The 22,514-nt window shown below is 38.3% G+C and overlaps 1 protein-coding gene across 2 annotated transcripts in view; it reads left to right on the top strand.

Annotated features, from left to right (window-relative positions):
• LOC124605138 (phospholipid-transporting ATPase ABCA1-like) overlaps nt 1–22,514 on the top strand; it is a 423,943-nt gene that overhangs the window by 163,757 nt on the left and 237,672 nt on the right. For both annotated transcript variants that reach the window (XM_047136621.1, XM_047136620.1), the window contains one exon: nt 11,597–11,751. In XM_047136621.1, coding sequence (XP_046992577.1) covers nt 11,597–11,751 — 155 coding nt within the window. The remainder of the gene's footprint in view (nt 1–11,596; nt 11,752–22,514) is intronic.

Below are 22,514 nucleotides of genomic sequence, written 5' to 3'. Positions count from 1 at the left end.
TGATGCTGCTATTGGCTGACTACATCACAAGTTCTATGCTCTGAATACCTGCTGTCATGAATAGGGGAATCACGTTATACGAGCTGTGATTGGCTGATAAAATTGCATCACAATCTTGATTTCATACTTACTTACTTACTTACTTACACTGGCCCCACAAACTACAGCTGGTCTTGGGCTCACTCAGTCCAGCCTTCCTCACCTTCCTGTCGGCTGCATCTTCATCTCCCAGACCCAATATCTGAATGTCTCCCATGGTATTATCCTTCCACCTAATTTTCAGCTGTCCTAGTGATCATTCCTTCGGCTTCTCCTTCGGTTACTTCTTTTATTACTATGTTGTCCCCTCAACTCCTAACGTGTCTGTATAACACACGCTACAATGTCAGGTAGTTTGTATGATTGTCTGAATTTTCAGTTTTTCCTTATTCTGCACTGTTAATTTTCTTTCAGTGCTCCATTTTTCTCAGTACTATATTTGCTTGCGTAGCACACTATTGTTTTGATGATGGTATGATGTATTCTTATTTTTGCCTGCCTGGATAGTAACTTAGATCTTATGAGGTTATGTACAGCTCCTAGACATCTTACCTCAGCTCGAATACTCATTACAAACTCTTGTTCTGTAAGATTTTGTTATTTGTCATTGACACCAAGGTGTGTGAATGTGTCTGTCTCCTGTATTGTTAGATTCCTGATTGTTAGATGGTTTAGTCCTAATTGAACTCTTCTTCCTATTACTGTGAACTTTCTTAGCTTCTTACATCAATACATTTCCCATTTTCTCCAAGTCTTCTATGTTCTTTCCTGTCATCACAATATCATCTGCGAAAGCAAGAGCATTTATCTTTTCCCTATGGTGACTCCTGTACATCATTGTGTTACTTTCCTCAGGATGTTATTGAGTGCCAAATTAAACAGGGTTGGTGATATATCATCACCCATTCTCCCTCCTGTTTTTACCTCAAATATTTCTGAAAACTCCCCTGTACTTTCACTCCGCACTTTGATTCCAGTTAGCTTTATTACCTTGTCTGGTATCCCACACACTGCCATTATCCTCCACCTCTCCTCTCTCACTAAATTGTCTTATGCTTTGTTGTAGTCTATGAACATAGTAATTGTGCTTCCAGTTTTTATCTAGTATTTGCCTTAGAGTGAATATTCGGCTTGTTGTTGACTTAACCTTTATGAACTCTACTTGTGCTGTCTCTCATATTTCTTCAGTGTATGGTTTGAGCCTGTTCAGTACAATTCTTCATGTTATTTTGTAGCATGTGCATAGGAGAGATATCCCTCTATAGTTCTGTGTCAACAATTTGTCTCCCTTCTTGCATATGGGACATGCAGCAGCAGTTTTTCATTGCTCCAACATTACTTCTTTCCTCGGCACCTCTTCTATCAGTTTGGCTAATCATTCATATGTCTTGTCTCTCCCTTCTTTGATAAGCTCTGCTGATATCGTGGCTATGCCGTCCCATTTCTCTGTCTTTTTATTGCTGCCTTCACCTCCATTAGAGTTGGTTCTTTAACTAATGGTTGTATGTTCTGGTTGATTTCTGTCATGTTTTTGTCATTGGAGGTATCTACTGGGTTGTTTGGTAGTTCTCTGAAATGTCTCCTCCAGTTCTCTAAATTCCTTTCATTTGTAGTGATAAGTTTTCCATTCTTATCCTTAATTTATCACAGGTTTAGCTCTGTACTTCTTCCTGTAGCTTCTCATTGTCCTGTATAACAGTTTACTGTTGTTCTGGCTATGGTCCTCCTCTGCCTGTCTTTTGTATCTGTTTATTTCTGAATGATCGTTTCTCTCATCTGATTATTCTCTTAAATTCTCTCATGGCTGTCATGTATTTTATTTGGTTTTCATATTTGTTAATGCTGAGCATTGCCTGTCTGGATTTCGTCCTGCCCTGAACTGCTTTTCTACATGTTTCATTGGACCATGGCTTGCACTTGATATTGCTACTATTGTTATCTCTTAGTACATCCTGTGTTGTCTCCTTTATAACTATTATCATCTTGTTCCATTTTGTATTGATATTTTCACCATCTTTCCTATTGCTTTCTCTAATTCTGTGAATCTATTTCTAAGCTTAATCTTAAACTGTATATTCACCACCTCCTCTTTTAGCCTAATCACATCTATTCTTTGTGTTCTCTTGCCACTGTTGCTCTTACTTGGTTGTTTTGGTAATGACTGTTCCATCTTTATTAACACAAGAGAACTGTCTGATCCTACCAGCTCCTCTCATTGTCCAAACATATGTTACTTCCTTTTTATGTTTTTTCCCTATCAGTGCATCATCTATTTGGTTCCTAGTTAGTCCATCCATTGAGGACCATGTTGCTTTATGTATGTCTTTATGGGGAAATGATGTACTGGCTATTTTCATATTTTTAGCTGTGGGCAAGTTGATGAGCCTTATAGTGTTATCATTTGATTCAGTGTGCAAGCTGAATCATGCCTATGTCTGGTTGTCAGTAGTGTTCTTGCCCTACTTTGGTACTTTAGCCTCCCAACACATTTTTGGTGTCATACTGTGGTAATCTGGAGCACATCTGGTCTAAGGTGCCATAGAACTCATTTTTCACATCTTCCTCCTTGTCCTCAGTTAGGCCATGGGCACTTACTAATGAGGTGTTTCTATATATACACCTTTGATCATGATGTAACATATCTTTTATTGACATTTTCTAGAGCCATCACCACTATTTTGTTATGTACCGCAAATCCTGTCACAAATACATGGTGACCATGTTTGTTTCTGCTGCATATGATTATATAAGTAAAGTGTAAAATTTGATTTACTAGTCTCATTGCATACATTGTACACATCAGGAGATACATAAAGTTTAGCAAAAATATAATATATAATTTTTACATAAATTCTTTTTACATTATTTTAAGAATAATGCCAATAAATACAGCACTACAATATTTATTATAAATTAAGAGTTTAACAATTTCCTTTGTTGTATGCACACAACACTGCAATATTAGCTATATATTTTTATTGTTCAAAGTGTCAGACTGTCTTTCATGAATTCTTAAATGGTGTAGTAACATTTCTCTCTTAAAATATTTTGGAGTAAACTTTTCAGCGAACCAAGGTCCATTGTTATTATGTTTCCTCCTTTTAATTTGTTAAACATTTTTAGCCGCATGTATAGTGGTGTCTGTGCATAAAGCTTTAAGTGCTGCGAAGGAAATTTGAAGTTTTCCTTGTGACGAGTTCCATAGCTATGCTTAAAATGGAACTTTTGAAGATTATGTTGATTATTATATACAAAACTCAAAATTTCAAAACTGTACAGTGAAGTAATTGTTAGTATTTTTAATTTCTTTAACATAGTGCTACATGACTCATTTTTGTGGGCAGCACACATTTCTAATGGTTTTCTTCTGAAGAATTACTAGTCTTGTACTGCTTCTAGAGTTTCCCCAGAAAATTATCCCATACCAAATACCAGATTCAAAATAACTGTGGAGACTGTCTTTCTTGTGCCCATATGAGTGGCACCAGATACACATAAAACAAACATTGCAAAAGATAGGGACTTTATTTGCCAAGAAGTCTATATGTGTCTTTGAGTTTAAACTTTTATCAAGGTTTAGACCCAAGAATTTCACATGGCTCACTTCTGTCATCAGCTGATTATTATGGGCTGTTTGTCTAGGACATATCTCTGGCAATTTAGAGGCAAATTGCGTTATCTAGGTCTTTAACATTGAGCTTTAGTCCATTTTTATGGAACCAGGATTTCAGTTTCCCCAGAACATTTTGCATACTATCTGGAATCTTCTCTATTGTATCATTTTCTGTCAGGATTGAGGTGTTATCTGCAAACAAGTCTGAATGAGCATCAATATTAAATGGTAAATCATTTATATACAGCAAGAACAGGTAAGGACCCAATATTGAACCCTGTGGAACTCCTTGGGAAATTTTTTTCCATTTGGATTGGTAGTTAACTGAATTTGGTGTTAAAATAACTTTTGCTTCCTTTCTGTCAGATTAGAGTTGAACCACTGTAAAGCAGTTTCGTCGATCCCACAGCTCTTCAGTTTATAAAGTAATAATGAGTGGTTCACCGAGTCAAAGGCTTTCGTTAGATCACAGAATATTCCTGAGATGTTTTACCCTGGTCAAGGGATGTGCTTATTTTTTTCTGTAAATTCTCCTATGGCATTTATAGTGCTTTGAAAACCAAACTGATTTTTACAAATACTGTCATTTACTGTAAGGAAATTTTCTAGTTGTTTTGCCACAAGTTTTTCAAATATTTTAGAAAAAACAGGAAGGAGAGAGAGATTGGTCAGTAGTTTCCCATACGATTCCTTTTTAAATAATGGCTTAATCTCTGCATATATTAGGACATCTGGGAAAGACCCATGTTCAAAGGACTGGTTTACAATAATAGTCAGTGGGTATGAAATAATATGGTGTGCTGCCTTGATTACCATGGAAGGTATTCCATGCCACCCAGCTGAATTTTTGTTTTTAATGATAATATTGTGTCTTCCACATCTTTCTGAGTGATTTTTCTGAATTTTTTAAAACAAATGTTTTGTATGTCATCTCTATGCCTGAAAATCATATTGTCCTGATGGCCTGTCATGTTTACATCAGATTCTGCTGTATTGACAAAGAAATCGTTGAAGCAGTTTGACATTTGAACATGATTTACGATAATATCACCCTCAAACATAATTTGAGAAATTTCTTGACTTTTAACATTGACTACCAACTCTGTTTTCACAACAGACCAGACTGCCTTTGTTTTATTTCTTTGTTTATGAATATACTATTTGCCAGTTTTTTTCCCTTCCCGCCAGATCACTTTTTTTAATATAGTCTCATAGTGCTTAACATAAGTTACAAAATTAGGGTTCTATTTACTTTGAGCTCATTGTGGAGCTGTCTTTTTCTGGCACTTGACATTTTTATGTCTGGTGTAATACAATTTAGTTTATTCCTGACTCTTTTTTTATAATATTTTTGGGGAAATGTTTCATTGAATACACCTAAAAAAAATTTAGAAATTTATCAAACTTTTTGTTGCTTGAATCACAGTGGTCTAAAGGCTAGCATATAACACTTAAGTTATCACAAAACAAATCTAACTTTTCTTTGCTAAAATTCCTTTTTGTATGAGATTCAGATTTTAGTTTCTCTGCTTTGGGGAGCTCTAAAAACAAAGCTGAATGATCAGATATCCTTAGATCTAGGCAAAACTTCCTTGTATCATCAAACTGATAATTTGTAGTAATATTATCTATGCAGATTGCTGACTGGAAGTTTTCTCTAGTGCACATGGTAAAGTTTAACTTGAAACCAGATTTTTGGATTAAATCGCAAAATTTTCCAATGTCACTACTTTCATTTAATGTATTGAAGTTGAAGTCTCGTGCAATCACAATCTCTTTCTTGCTTTCTTTTACAAGTTTATCTAAGAGATACTGAAATTTTTCTAAGAACATGTCACAGTATTTAAATCACACAGCTCTACACAACAGCTTTCAAAAATACATTCTTCATTTAGATAACTAAAATCTTCTTTCAATTTAAAGTTTAAGGAGGGTGCAATAAGATACAGAAGCCCCCACAAAAGCTGCTGGCAAGTTTAAAATTACTACTTTTATTTACAACATCTACGCATTCTTTTGTGAGCCAGTGTTCATTTAAGTGACTACCTTTATGTTTGCCAGTTCAGAAAGAATAACTTGAAGTTCATGAATTTTAGAATAATGAAGATTTGGATGTTTTTCTGCTAAACTGTTTGTATTTAGATGCGTCAAGATAGAATTTTTGAGTTTGTTTATACTTTGAAGAGTATCATCTGTTCCATTATATTTACAGTTTACATTTTGGACCAACACTTTTGTTTTCTCACCCGTTTCGGAAGTTTTAAGTTTTCCTTGCTTTTAATGATTCTGCGGATGTTGACGATCATTTTGCTGAAAGTCATTGAACCTAACCTGTTCAAGTGTAGCCCATCCTCTCTGACACTTACCACTTACAAATTTATTTGAGTCTACAAAAATTGCACCCAGCTTGTCAACTGTTCCCCAGTTCCACTGTTTATCTTGTTTAGGTATGTACCGCTTAATGACCTGCTGTGTAAAATTGTATTAATGACAATTTTTGAATATGCAAACACACTTTTTTCTGAGCGGATCAAATTCCGTGTTTCACTGATCATTTCTTCCCCACTGCTGTTCTGGATGGAATTTGTTCTGACATGGATGAAAACACCTTCGTATTTGTCCTTCTTTTTCATTTCCACTTTGTTTCACGTTGTTTTGAATTTAGAATATTTTGAAAGTGTCTGCTGCTCTGATGCGATCAGATTCCGGGACAAACAGCAATTTCACATCCTGGAGCTGTAACACTTTTAAGTATGGAGTCACCAACAAGATAGGTCTTTTTTCAATCGGTTTTGGTTTGGCACTTTCACATTTGTCCTTTTTGTGGGTCATTGTTTCCCATTTATATTTGTTTACAGATAGTCCGGTGGGTGGGTTTTTGATCCCATTTCACACACTATGTGTATTTTGAAGGTTTTGTTTCATACTTGACTGGTGTTTTTCAGAAACCGTGGATTCCGTTTCGCTTATTTCCGTTTGATGGATATCACACACACAGAAATGTTTTTCTTGATATAATCTATCATTTTCTTTCATTGTAGTCAGTAATTCAGTTTTCAGTGCTTCATTGTCCTTGTGTAGCTGCTCTATAATTTTGTTTTTGTAGCTTCTTTTATTTCCGTTTCACACACGCAGGCCTGTTGTTCCCATATTAATCTATCTTTTTCTTTTTTTATAGTCACTATTTCAGTATTTAATGCCTCAATGTCCTTTCGCAGCAACTTTATAATTTCGTTTTTTGAGTCTCGCTCATAAACAAAAATAGCATGTCCTTGGAATATCATCATTGATGAATTTTAGGTTTACTTTCATGCACTTTTCATGGAGTCAATAATAGCACTTCACACACAAAATACCCTTCATCACTCGCTTTTCACATTCTCTACGTGAAAAACTTTTTGTTTTATGCTTTTTTGATGAGAGCAAATTGTTACTATACTTTCCTATCGGTGCCATCTTGACTTGTCAAGATTTTCTCTCTGTGCATGCCTTGCCCAGGCCATCTTACCTCCTGCAGGGCTGTGCTCTGTTGACTGGAATACTCTTTCAAATTCTGAAGGTGGCAGGGGTAAAAGGGTTATAGCCTATCCCTTATGTTATTCAATGTGTATATTGAGCAAGCAGTAAAGGAAACAAAAGAAAAATTTGGAGTAGGAATTAAAATCCATGGAGAAGAAATAAAAACTTTGAGGTTTGCCGATGACATTGTAATTCTGTCAGAGATAGCAAAAGACTTGGAAGAGTAGCTGAACAGTATGGACAGTGTCTTGAAAGGAGGATATAAGATGAACATGAACAAGAGTAAAATGAGGATAATAGAATTTAGTCAAACTAAACCAGGTGATGCTGAGGAATTAGATTAGGAAATGAGACACTTAAAGTAGTAGATGAGTTTTGCTATTTGTGGAGCAAAATAACTGATGATGGTCAAAGTAGAGAGGATATAAAATGTAGACTGGCCATGGCAAGGAAAGCTTATCTGAAGAAGAGAAATTTGTTAACATTGAGTATAGATTTAAGTGTCTGGCAGTCTTTTCTAAAAGTATTTGTACGGAGTGTAGCCATGTATGGAAGTGAAACATGGACGATAAATAGTTTAGACAAGAAGAGAATAGAAGCTTTCGAAATGTGGTACTACAGAAGAATGCTGAAGAATAGATGGCTACATCATGTAACTAATGAGGAGTACTGAACAGAATTGGATAGAAGAGGATTGACAGAACACGTTCTGAGGTCTGAGGCATCAAGGAATCACCAATTTAGTCCTGGAGGGTAAAAATCATAGAGGGAGATCTGGAGAAGAATACGCTAAGCAGATTCAGAAGGATGTAGGTTGCAGTAGTTACTTGGAGATGAAGCAGCTTGCACAGGATAGAGTGGCATGGAGAGCTGCTTCAAACCAGTCTGAAGTCAACAACAACAACAACAACAACAACAACAACTACTACTACTACTCTGTTGTTCTTCATCGAGTATCGTTGTCTGTTTGCTACCCAAGTCATCTGGATCCTTCCCTCCACCACCAGCTTCTCTGAACTGCACAGATGGGAGTTATCCTTACAACATATTCTCTGCTTCCACAATTATCCTGGCCTCAACCTATGGTAACATACTGTCCCCACACCCTCCACACAACAGTTTCCACCTCTCCTGTCATATCATCTCCTCTCCATTCTAATCTCCCACCCGGTTTATTAGCCACCCTGTGCCAAAGCATCTGCCCATCTTCCCACTTTTCTTTGTTTCGCTTTTTTTTTTTTTTTGCCACCTCCCTGTCCCACAACCTCCTGATGCCCTGCACCCTGCACGCTGCACCCTGCACCCGTCTCCCCACTCATACACTACTATTCCCCTTCCCCTTCCCAGCTGCTGCTTGCATCCCATTCTGGCCTGAGGTATTAGAGTTGGCACTTGTATGTGCATCAGGCATGCTTGCTTGTGTGTATGAATGGTGTCTCCTTCTCTTTTAGTGATGAAGTCTGTGTCTGAAAGCTTTATTTAAGTCTCTTTTTGTTGTGGCTGTCTACAACTTTACATGGCTTCTTTATGGTAAGTAGCAATCTCTTTTTTTTTTTTTTTTCTTCATTGTTGATTTTTCTATCAGGAGTTCACATTCCATGTTCCCTTTCGCAAGGTTGGGTTGTTTTCCATAACATCCATTCCAATTGAAGGCTAAATGTAAGTTCGTTGGAACCCTCCAGTTTTTTACTGAGTTGAATGGTTAGTCCAATGACTAACCCTCCCACTTTATGTGGGCTTGGGATTAGCTGGTTGGCTATCCTTCTCACAGGCATGGTTAAATTTTGATTCCAGTGATTTGAAAACTATCATGCTGTAATTGGTGGAATTTGTATTTATGATTTTTTTTTTTTTTTGTGTGTGTGTGTGTGTGTGTGTGTGTGTGTGTGTGTGTGTGTGTGTGTGTTTGTAGAGCATTGAAATGATTTATAAGCTCGAAGGGAAAGTATATTGTCACTTAACATGGAAGAAAGTGTACTTTCCCCTGGGAAAAAGTGTATTTTGACCTGGGAAAAAATATATTTTTAATCGGGAATTTTATTTTCTTTATAACTTGTTTTAAGTTAATGCAGATGAGGAGGAAGATCAAACCTGTAATGTTTGGATACCGTATTAATAGTGTCCTGCTTGATGCAGTCAAGTCGTTTAAATATCTGGGTGTAGCATTGCAAAGCGATGTGAGATGGAATGAGCATATGAGAACTGTGGCAGGGAAGGCAAATGATCGACTTCACTTCGTTGGTAGAATTTTATGAAAGAGTGGTTCATCTGTAAATGAAATAGCATACAGGATGCTGGTGCGACCTATTCTTGAGTACTGCCAGTGTGTTTGGGATCCGTACCAGTCAGCTGTTCGTGGAGTTGTTGTGTGTGTCTGTGGTGAGTGGGTGTGTACTGTGGGTCGTTGGGTTGGTGTCTGGGGTGTGTATCTGCCTGTCTGTTTCTCCATACAGGGGTTGGACAAAAAAATGGAAACACTGTGAGAAATGCATTCTTGAACATAAATGCAGATGCTAGCCAAGCCTGGATGTTGTGCAGTTATATTTGACTGCAAACGGCAGCTGTGCCATGTCCTCAAAATGTTGTAAGTGTCAGTCATGGTCTATATAGTGTTCTTGTAGATGTGAGTGCAGTATGTTGGAGCTAAGTGAATTTGAATGTGGATAAATTGTTGGCATTTGTGTGGTGGGGGAGCTGAGTTGTTTGGTGTTGCAAGAGGAAGAAAGTCATTTGGTCATATGAGTCTTGTTTCACACTGTTTCCCACTTCTGGCCAAGTTTACGTCCCAAGACTGAAATGTTGTGGAGGTTCGGTGATGATTTTGACAGCCATATCAGGGTATTCCATGGACCCCAGGGTTACTTTGCAAGGTTGCTTTACTGCCAAGGATTATGTGACTATTTTGGCTGATTTGGTCCATCCCATGGCACAATGTTTTGTTCCCGACTGGTGACACTGTGTTCGAAGACAACAGGACCCCTGTTCACACAGCTTGCATCATCCAAGACTGGTCTTATGAGTCTGAAGGTGACTCATTGGATCTCCGCTGGCCACCACAGTCACCGGATATCAATATTATTGAGCCGTTTTGGTCTGCTCTGGAGAAAGTGTGCATGATTGCTATTCACCTCCATCATTGTTACCTGAACTTGCTACTACTTTGGATGGTATGAGATTTCTTTGAAAGCCATACAGGACCTGTATATGTCCATTCTGAGATGACTGGAAGTAGCTGTTTTGAATGGAAATTGGTTTCCTGCACCTTATTATGCATAGTATCATGTTTTTGGTGTTTCTATATTTTTGTCCAACCTCTGTATTTGCAGATGAGGGATAGCAGCTAACAAAGTCAAACATTTCCTAGTGGAAAGTGGGTTTTGTAACAGATTTAATGCATCTCAACTTTAGGTGTCAGGGGTAGATGTGGTGGGAGTACCTCTTGTTGTGGTGTGCACCCCAAATGGCCTCAACCCCCTTTCTCTCTCTCTGCACTTCCATGCATTTTTTTAAGTTTATGTACATATTTTATTCACCTGTTTTAGCTAATCAGCTCTGTAGTCGATACAGTCTTCATTTTCTCACCCCATTTTAGTCGTACTGACTATGATGACCCTTGACGTACACTTCAGTGATGAAATTATGGTATGGGAGTGAAGCGTGCAACTCCTGCCACAGATATCTGATGCAGGGGGACTCCAGCTGTGACCACTTCCACATCTGCATTGGTGTCGATTTTTCCATGACCAGCTACGGTTTATAGCTACCTGGATTTTATCTTACTTTAACTATCTAATACTGATCCACAAATTTTCATTCGTGATAACAAGGCCACAGATCCTGCAGCTAACCACTTTCCTTTTTCCATTTCACTTTGCTTTGCATGAATGTCCAGTGAAATGAGGGACTGATAACAGAGGTGTTTAGTGCCTTTAAATCCATAAACAATCATTCCTCTTTTCCTCACATTGGGGATGTGATTCTGGGTAGTATGGCTGTTCACTGATTGTTGTTGCCCAGCATTGAAGTGGTGTGTGATGTGTTGTATGTTGGCCTGTCTATCAGATGTTACAATAGGCAGTAGTTAATGGTGTCCTGAGCTAAGAATATATTCTTGCTCATATCAGCCAGATCTAGAATCCTGAAAAATCTTGTTCAATCACATTTTACACTTAAAGTGCTTTGATAAGTTCCACATGGGAGAGATTACAAGAAATACATTAGGGTCTTAGTTTTAAATTCTGAGATCCCAGATTTCAAAACATGCAGATTCTTATATAATGTCTTGAGACATGTAAGTTTTTCATTTTCCATTTTTACTGTATTGGGGGAAATTCTTTGTTCTTATCTTTAACATATTTTTTCTCTGTTGGATGTTGAAGTACTTCCTTATGTACTAAAAAGACGATATGATTTTCCCAAAAACAGGTATGTTCTCAGCAACAAGTGGCTCTGTGATGATAAACGGCTATGACACCAAAGATAATTTGGACAAAATTCGTGAGAACTTAGGGCTTTGCCCACAGGAAAACATGCTGTTTTGCGAGTTGACTGTTGAGGAACACCTTATATTTTTTGGCATGGTGGGTATGCTAACTTTTATCTGTGATGCTTTAGTTATGTTAATCTTCCTACTAGTAGTGAATTTGGATTTTGCTTCATATGCCAAAAAGAAAATATGAAATATATGTTCATGTCTTATTTGTTTTTGAATCAAATGGTTCTTTCCATCAGTTATTTATTTACTTAAAGAGACAAAATGCTTTAAGAATTTTGTAATGAAAATAATGTACTGGTGCTTGTCTCACATGTTCAATATGAATTAATTCTGACATTTGTAAATTCACCAATGATAATAAACCTGGGTTTTCTCTCACACAAATAATTTACATGTCAAATGAAATTTCTGTTCTTTTAATATCACAGCACTTTTTATATTGGCCTCTTTGTGAGTCATGTAATAATATGGTGCACCATTAACCATCAAAACAGGAGTAATATAATTCTGAAAGCATTTCAGAAATAAAAAGTATCGTAGAAAGAACAAGTAAAAACAGGAAAACAGTCTAGATTTTGTTTCAACAGTTAATTCACAAGTATTTTCAGAATACATCATAGAAAGTGTATGCTGTTGATGTGTAGAATTTGATGCACTTCCCATATGAAGCAAGAAATTTGCTAGGAACTCACAAATTCATTTTGATTTAAAATACATTTATTTTGTGCTGGCCTACTTAAGCTAAGGGTAGCATTCCAAATTTTGTTTACGCAACAGTTTAAATCAGTAAAGAGTTTCAGATTTTGAGTATTGTACTTCGTACTAGATGGAGTGGTTTTTTGTCATGTTGTAGCTGCATAGAGCAATTTTGTTTTTCCAATTGCAAATTTGTTTATTTGTGTTTTCTGCATCATTATTTTTTACCTGTCTTTCTTCTTGAACATTAACTAGTAATAGCAGTCATACAGCAGGTCACTTACAGAACCCTTGTTTGACTAGTTCTTGAATACTGTTTGTTGGCATGGGATCCTTAGTAGGTTGGATTAACTAACGAGTGCTTGTGTAGTCAGTGTGAAAGTGTCACGGAAGTTCTCAGCAAGCTGCAGTGGGAGACATTACAAGAAAAACATTGGAAGTTTATGTGCATAATTCTGAGATCCGACATTTAAGAGCAATCCAAGAAACATACAACTTCCTCCAATTCATTACTCATTAAAATTAGGGGAACTTGGCCTCATATGTAGGGACTCTCTTTCTTCCTTCATACCATCCATGAATGGGGTTGGACGGGTTGGAGGGTGGGGGTGAAACTCTTGTACTATGAATATTCCACCATCTACATCTATGTACACACTCCGCAAGCCACTGTTCGATGAGTGGCAGAAAGTACCCTGTACCACTACTATAGGCAAGACTGTGTAAGGAGATCCCTGACAGCTCCCAGCACTGTTGCAAAATTTCGACTGTGAAGAGGTAATGGTTGTAGGTGAAAACAGTAGCTGTCTACAGAGGTGTTGCCATAGAGATGTTTACAAAACCGTGTTATGTTATTGGTTGAGATGAGCCCACAAAGCTGCTGTGCCCAGCCCACTGCAACTGTCAGCCAATAACTTACGCTGTCTCAGCTATTGTTATTACCTTTCCTGTCCCACTTGCAAGTAGAGCAAGGGAAAAAATTACAGCCCTGTATGAGCCCTAGTTTCTTATATCTTATATTCATGGTCCTTAATGCAAAACCTAAGTTGGCAGCAGTAGACTCGTTCTGCATTCAGCTTCAAATGCCAGTTCTGTAATTTTTCTCAATAGTGTTCCTCAGAAAGAATCTTTCCTTCCCTCCAGGGATTCCCATTTGAGTTCCCAAAGCATCTCCATAATACTTGCATGTTATTCAAACCTACCAATGACAAGTCTAACAGCCCACCTCTGAATTGCTTTGAAGTCTTCCTTTAATCCGAACTGGTGCAGATCCTCAATAATCAATATTAGGTCCCAGAAGTGTCCTACGTGTGGTCTCCTTTACAGACGGAAACACACTTCCATAAAATTCCTCCAATAAAGTAAAGCTGACCATTCATCTTCCCTATCAAAATCCTCACATGCTCATTCCATTTCACATCACTTTGCAACATCATGCCCAGAGAATGAAACTATGTGACTGTCAAGGATGACCGTAGTAATACTGGATCCAAGCATTCCGGGGTAGTTTTTCCTACTCATCCACATTAACTTTTTCCCTACAGCACTCCGGACAGTACCCTTGCCTATGATGCACACTCATCCTGTACAGTAACAAGGTGGTATCCAAAACTTCCTGAAATATGCTAATAAAAATGTGAAGTCTTTCTTAGATCCTATTCTGTATGATGTCTTCAAAGTACCTAGTTGGGTGTGATTACAAGACTCTGCATTTCTGACACTTTTAAAATGCATGCTAAAAATCTGTCTTTCTTAGGGTCTTTAGTACCCTCTGTGATTCCACGTAAATCTCCTATAGTTTATCAAATTTTTGAACCTTCAAATTGATTTTCATCTGGTGGAAGTTACATGAAGGCAAGAGTGGTGAACATGGTGGGTGGTGGAACAACAGTCATCTCATTTTAATGTAAAAGACTTGAGTAATGTAGGCTGAGTCATTCGTACAACACTTCTGTGGATGTTTTATCCTCCTGCTTACCATTAGAGGACTTAGAACAAATCAGAACATTTCTTTACTGACTGACTAGGAAGAGTGAATCCCATCAGTATAACAAACAAACCAGTTAAACATGTGAACTTGTTGTTGCTCTTGACTTGTGGAGCATTCCCCCCCCCCCCTCCCCCCCTCCTTATTCTGTTTAGGTGGAGGACACTTCCATTGTGACAATTTTGACATAGGGCCATATCCATAAACACACATTTAGTCACCTGTCACAATGTTTAAAAGAAGCTTTGGAGTGTCTTGAAGTAATTGTTTTCATTCCCTGTAGACTTTAACTTAATGTTGCTTCTTATCATCTTGAAGCATTTGCGGCAAAAACTTCGTGGCAATCCTTCTTGTGGTCAATTCTTCTCACAGAATATATTCATATGTTCCATATCTTATCATCATGGTATTGCAGAAATGCTTGTACGAGTCATAAGTCTGTGTCTGAGCCAAAGCATTGTCTTCAAAAGTTTGCTTGAGCATTTAGTGAATTTCTATGGTGGGTTTCTGAGTTTAACCATAACATTACACAGACACATGGCTTCTTCAATTCAATCACTGCAAATCATGCATGCACACAAACAAGACAATCAAAATATGCTCACCAGCAGCCAAACTGCACAACTCACAGCTATTTGCCTCACTGATTAAAGGAGGATGTATAGAGAGCCATGTAGAAGTATTTCAGTGCACGAAGAACCATTTGCATGCAAAATTTAAATTTTAGGAATTTTTGGATACAATTTCATACATGTACAAACATGATGCATATGAATGTGTTAAATGACTGTCTGGCTGACTTGACAGCTGTGCAGGAAGTGTAACTTTTTCATTTTGTCGTCCATAGCAGAAATAAAAGTATGCAGTTGTACTTGTTATTGCCATAAGTACTGCAGTCTGCTGCAAAAAGAACCAGATTTTCATTTGCTACTAAATTGTGGTACAACAAAGAAGATCAACGGAAGTATTAAGGCGGGCTAATTAACGAACATAGAAACCTCTCCTCTTTATTCATTCATTGGACAAAATGGTAAAGTAGGTAAAGCACTGGATGTGAATTTGAAAGGAGTGGATATCAAATCTCCATCTAACCATCCAGTTTTAGGTTTATTGAATTTATATTTTGTTGTGCTAAACAAATATGATAACAATTAAAGTTTTCAACCAAAACTGTGTACTGTTTCATTAGAAAATTGAAAATACAAAATAATAATTCTTGAGATAAGTTTCACTATCTTTTGAATTTATTGTTATTCATTTTGGATGTCACAAGTTTGCCTTTTATGTGAATAAATCAATCACCAGAGTTAGCATTTATTAATTCTTATGAATCAACTAATATGAGTTTTCTGTCCTGAAGAAGTTAGCCTCGATTGCAAAATTTTCTTGCAAATGTCCTAATCTTGCTTGACAGTCACTTTTATGCTGCAAGGACCAACTAAAAATGATTCAGAATTGCACAGATATACATCTAAGCACAATACATTGGATGATATGGCAGAAGATTGCAAGTTATGATACTTTATCATCTTGCCTGGAGGTGAGATTCTCAGACAGAAGGGAACTGTATACATGGAAATGAATGGTAAAAGACAATAATAATGAATTTAACAAAACTTACCAGCAACCTCTGTTTCCGTATACTGTCAAGGATTATGCATTATTAGTGTACCTGTAAATGAATACATCTGCTGGCATTGTAAAATGACCTATGACGGTAACTGCGAACTTGATGAAAAGATTTCTGTCTCCATTGGGACAGTATGGGTGCAAGTGATGTCACAGTGTCTCAAACAGGCATTTGGGAAAGGATCTATACACTGACAGTTGTCACTATTGTGAGTTTTTTTCTAGGTGTCATACTAATTGAGAATGGACAAAACGATACATCGTTTTTCTTTTGAGGCCTTAGTGCAAAATCTTGTTTTTGTGAAATATGAAGCAGTCCCTGTACCTTTAGGCACACAGATGCAGTGTTTTCATTTCATCAAACTAGATGGTGAGAGCCAAATAATTCATGAAACATGGCTTTCCAACAATTATTTGGTTCTCACCATCTAACGTGATGAAACCTAGTATTTCTGTATTCTTTCCTGTTCTTTCACAAAGATTTTCTATTGCTTCCCCATTACAACTGCTTTTTGTGTTCTTCAATTTCTTTTTATCAGCATATGTCTCTGGACTGGGACTCGATTCTAAACAAGTCCTTTTCATAGGCAGTGCTATTTCAGTTGTATTATTTGGCAATACTCCACAAATCATTTTCTGGCTTTGATACATTGGTAGGTCTTCTTTATTTGCTCCCATTTACACATAGTCTGAAATACAATTTTAAGGGTGTACATCATTGGAAGATTAGATATGACAAATGGTCCGACTTAGAGCCTCAGGGTTATTAGTAACAAGATATTTCTCATTTATTAGTGGAGTGCATGCTGCACTATACATGAGAGACCATTCATTTGACAGAGAACTTTCTAGAAAAGCAAGGTGCCTTGCTTTGAGTCCTATGCTGTGCACTCTTTTTATTAATTAAGAAAATGTTCAATGCAGCCTATATTCAAATAAAGAATTGTAAAATTAATAACCTAAAAGCTATAGTGAAGTAAAACTGTCTACTATAACCTCACTGCTACCAAGTGTGTTCATCCTACGCCACATATAAAAAGCCTTGTCAGGTTTGGAAGAAATGGAGAGGAGATTATGGTGTTCCATTGTTATTGAGTGGTGGTGTGATGTTTGCTTGTGAGCTATGATTCCTGGTTATTGATTTGCTGACCTAGTTATTTCTATGCACTTACCAATGTTTCCTGATCAGATTCCATTTCTCAAAGTGCTGCAGTTATTGCTGGAAGTATCCAGCTACAGCCCAATTTCCCTCACCAGCAGTGTCTGTGAGGTGATGGAATACGTGTTTGATGGTCAGCTGGTTTGGTGGCTAGAGTGTCAGAATTTGCTAACAAATGCACAATGTTGATTTTGTAAGCACTGCTCTGCAGTTGATCATCTCATCACTCTGTCAACCCTCATTATGAAAAGTTTGAGGAAATGCCAGACTATAGCCATGTTTTTTGTTTTCAAGGAGGCTTATACTTGCTTGAGGACGGGCATCCTCTATATGTACACATGTGACTTCTGAGGCTGACTGCCCCGTTTTATTCAGGAGTTTTTAAAAGACCTGGTTTTTGAGATATGTGTGGGTTCGGCATTGTTGAACACTTGTGTTTGGGAGAACTGGTTGCCCCGGGGCTCTGTGCTGAGTGTAGCCCTATTTGCCTTTGCAAGTGACCCTATCATGGACTATACACCGCCAGGTATCCCAGGGAATGAAACTGCTGATGCTGCTGCCAAAGCTGCAGTCCGGCTATCTAGGCATTTTACCTATTCTGTCCCTTCAGATGATCTCTGTGTTGCTGCATGTAGGAATATTGTGTCCCTCTGTCATGAACACTGGTCTTCTGTGTATGGAAGCACTCTTCAAAATAACACCTACCAACAGTTTGGATGACTTCCTCTCACACCTCTCATTGTGAGGAGATACTTTTAGCTCGGCTGTATACTGGGCACTAGCAGACATGGCATGAGCTTTAGATTGTGTTTTACTTTTTATTTGTTATAGTACCAGTTGAGCAGCCTCCTTAGAGGGAAAGAGATCATTTTTAACTATCCATCTACTTGAGTTGATTAGGCTCTGACTATTATCAACTTCAACTTCATGTGGTAATTGACCAATTTCAGTTATGAGACGCGCGCTAATTACCTTTGCTGTTTTGTGCCCTAAAACAATAGTGATGATGACAACGACGACAACAACAACAACAACAACAACAACAACAACATTGCTCGAAGTGGCCATGTAGAACAAATTCTTGTTACCTGGAACACCAGAAATACACAAGTATGGACAGTGTAAAAAACTGATAGTTTCAGATAACAGAATTGAATTGAATTTAACAGATAAGTTTCTCTCTTGTTCCATGGTGTCACTGTGATTGTCACTGCAGTTCTTTTTCCATGGCTTGCGCCATGTCTCAAAGCCAGGACACAACAACAAGGAATAAACTACCCAAACAGCAATGAGATTGCTGTAACTGTCCTTACTTGCTGGTACTCTGCCTCCATCCACTCCAGATTACTTGCACATAAGGAAAACAAACTTCTGAACAGCATACTCTAATAAACTCATTACTTAAATAAAACTTTTATGGCAGTGATCATTGTTCATTGGATTGGAAGATGACATGCAATATGTCACCTCACCAAGTGATATGATGCTATATAAGACCGTGCCAAACTGAAATCTGAAGAAAGTTCTCTAAGCATGCACAGATGGTTTCATTGGAAGAATACTCTCTGTGAATGTTTCATTTGGAGTGATTCACATGCTAACTGCTTAACATGCAGCAGATGAATAGTTCATTTACACATGGGAGAAATTAAATATAGAACAATTGCATCACCTTAGAACTTTAGGTTTAATCTCGCATTTTGTGAGTGTATATTCATTCCGCCTGTAGAGCAGTTTCCATTTCTTCTGAACAGCCAGCTGCATAGCTCATCTACACATCTGTGTTCATTGGTGTCACAACAAGAGTGTACCAAGTTACATACCTAGGATTCTGTCTGCCTTTACAGTCTGTCTTCAGTTAACTTGCTAAGATGGGTAGGGTGTGTGTGTGTGTGTGTGTGTGTGTGTGTGTGTGTGTGTGTGTGTGTGTGTGTGTGTGTGTGTGTGGACAGAGGAGATGGCCACAGTTTGTGAACATCTGAAAGCACATTTGGCTATTGTCAGTCACCTACAGGCTGCTGTTTTGTTGTGTAATGATGGCAGAGGATCTGGCACGTCACACGGGGCACCTCAGGTGTTGCTTGTTTCACCCACGGGCTCTGCTGTCGAGTCAGCTCCTAGTGTCCCATATGCAGTAGATCCACATTCACAGCAAGGTGTGTGGTGGGTGGTAACACATTCACATTGCTTGAGGCAGAGGCCCAGTGTGGCTGTCTGGCTTCGTCCATTCACCTATGAGAGGAGATGTGGTTGCTGCTTCAGCAGAGTCCGAGCAGGCACATGGGGGGAGGGAGGGGTTTACTAGTTATCGGGAGTTCTAATATTAGGCATGTTATGGAGCCCTCTAATACAGATAGCATTCAGGGCTGGAAAGAAACCAATATACACTCAGTATGTCTGCCTCGGGGCCTCAGTGTACCACTTGTCTGCAAGTTGTGGCTCATGTCGACGTCAATGACATCTGTCGTATGGGTACTGAGGCCATCCTCAGTTCATGCAGGTAGCTGGCGGAAGTGGTGAAGGCTGCTGGCCTCGCACATGGGGTGCAAGCAGAGCACACAATTTGCAGCATTGTTTGCAGAGTTGATTGGGGTTCTTTGGTTTGGAGCCAAGTGGAGAGTCTCAACCAAAGGATTCGTTAACTTTGTGACAGTCTTGGCTGCAGATTTCTAAACCTGCATTATCAGGTGGGGATTTGTAGTGTTCCTCTTGACAGGTCAGGGGTGCACTACGCAAATGAAGCAGCTACTTGGGTAGCAGAGTGGTTGTGGAGTGCACATCATGATTTTTTAGTCTATGAGGTAATTTGAGGTACTCTGATGAACACTTGCCAGCTGATACACAGCAAAGGAAGTGAGATTGCATTCAGAGGAAAGGCACTTTGATTGTCAAAATTTTACCAGTAAATTGTCAAAGTATTTGCAACAAAATTCCCAAATTTACTGCCCTCCAGAAAAGTTATTGTCTCAAATTATTCTTGGGACCGAGTCATGGAATGTATATCGGAAAGACAGATTAGGGACTATAGGAGGAGGAGTGTTCATTGCAGTTGACAAAAATATTGTCCGTATTGAGGTCAAAGTTGAGAGTGTAGGTGTAGGTGAAATCAAGTTAATTGTTGGATGTTTTTACTGGTCACCTGATTCCACTGTGACAGTTGTCACAGTAAGTCTGCAGTCAGTAGCGCATAATCACCCAGATCATGCAATTCTAGTTGGAGGCGACTTTAACCTGTCAAGTGTAGACTGTGATGTCTGTGGATTCAGTGCAGGGTGTACAGAAAGGCTGTCGTGCAAAGTACTTTTGAACATAGTTTTCTGAAAACTATCGTGAGCAGCTATTTTGGCAGCCCACCTGCTATGGAAATGTCTTAGACCTTGTAGCTACAAACAAGCCAGACCATATAAAAATGTTGGTATAGAAATGGGAATTAGTGATCATGATATCATTATAACAACTATGATTACAAGTTAATAAATTAGCCAAGAGGGCTAGGAGAGTGTTTCTGCTAGAAAGAGCAGATAAGCAGTTGGTAGCATCTCACTTACAGAGAAATGGGCAGACAAATAGCATCACTTACTTTCAGTAAGATAGACAAAGAAAAATTATGGGCAAAGTAGATTGTAAGTTGTGGTCTGGAGTGTTACGTGCCTACTAAGTGCATAAAGGATGGAAAAGACTCACCAACATTTAATAATGAAATTTGGAAAATTCCATGGAAGCAGAGGTTGTTGCAGTGTCAGTTCAAAAGAGAACGCGCTTATGACAAACAAAGGTTGGTAGAGATCAGAGTGTCTATGAAAAGATATATGTGAGAAGCTTGCGACAACTATCACGGTCATACCTTAGCAGCAGATTTGGCAGAGAGCCAAAGAAAGTTCTGGTCCTATGTAACATCACTAAGCGGGTCTAAGGCTTCCATCCAGTCCTTGTTGACCAATCTTGTGTGGTAGTTAAAGATAGCAAAACTAAAGATTTTATATTTTGTGTTCAAGAAATCATTCATGTAGGAGAACTGTACAAACATACCATATTTGACCACCAGACAGACTTCTGTATGGATGGCATGGTAATAAACATCCCTGGCACAGTTAAACAGCTGAAAGATTTGAAAGCAAGTAAGTTACCAGTCTGGATGGAATACCAATTCGGTTTTATATAGAGTACCTAGCTTGAATTTATCAAGAATGTCTCACCCAGCATGAAGTCTGAAGTGACTGGAAAAAAGCGCAGGTGACTCCCATGTATAAGAAGAGCAAAAGAACGGACCCACAAAATTGCAGACCAACATCCCTCACTTTGGTTTGCTGCAGAATCCTTGAACATAATAAATTTTCTTGAGACTGAGAAGCTTGTGTCCATTAGTCAGCACCATTTTAGAAAGCATCACACATATGAAACTCTGCTTGACCTTCTGTCACATGATATAGGTGTAAAGTATGGATGAACAGTGATAGACATATTCCATATATCTGGATTTCTGGAAAGCATTTGACACGGTGCCCCACTGCAGGCTGTTAATGAATATACCAGCACATGGAATAGCTTCACAGATATGTGAGTGGCATGAAGACTTTTTAAGTAATAGACCCCAGTGTGTTGTCCTTGGCAGCAAATGTTCATCAGAGATGAGGCTATGGACAGGAGTGCCCCAGGGAAGTGTGACAGGATGACTGTTGTTATCTAAATACATAAATGATCTGTTGGTCAGGGTGGGCAGTAATCTGCTGCTGTTTGCTGATGATGCTTTGGTGGACAGTAATGTGTCAAAGTTGAGTGACAGTAGGAAGATAAGAGATGACTTAGAAAGAATTTCTAGTTGGTGTGATGAATGGCACCAATCTCTAAATGTAGAAAAATGTAAGTTAATGCATTTGAGTAGAAAAAACAAACCTGTAATGTTTGGATACTACATTAGTAGTGTCCTGCTTGACACAGTCATGTCATTTGGATATCTGGATGTAACGTTGCAAAGCAATATGAAAAGGAACAAGTATGTGAAGACTGTTGTAAGTCAACTTTGGTTTATTTGGATAATGTGAGGAAAGTGTGGTTCATCTGTAAAGGAGATCGCATATAAGATGCTGGCGTGACCTATTCTTGAGTACTGCTTGAGTGTTTGGGACCCGTACTTGATTGGATTAAAGGGAGACATTGAAGCAGTTCAGAGGCGGGCTGCTAGATTTCGAACGGGCAGGTTCGAACAACACTTACGTGATACAGAGATGCTTCGTGAACTCAAATGGGAATTCTTGGAGGAAAGGTGGTGATCTTTTTGAGGAACATGACAGAAAATGTAGAGAACCGGTTTTTGAAGCTGACTGCCGAGTCAATGTACATTGCCTGTAAGGATCATGAAGATAAGATACAAGAAATT

The sequence above is a fragment of the Schistocerca americana genome, chromosome 3 (genome assembly GCF_021461395.2).
Source record: "Schistocerca americana isolate TAMUIC-IGC-003095 chromosome 3, iqSchAmer2.1, whole genome shotgun sequence".
In the NCBI taxonomy this organism is placed as follows: Eukaryota; Metazoa; Arthropoda; class Insecta; order Orthoptera; family Acrididae; genus Schistocerca; species Schistocerca americana.
The sequence above is the reverse complement of the archived record's forward strand: the minus strand, read 5'-3'. Positions and strand labels throughout refer to the sequence as shown.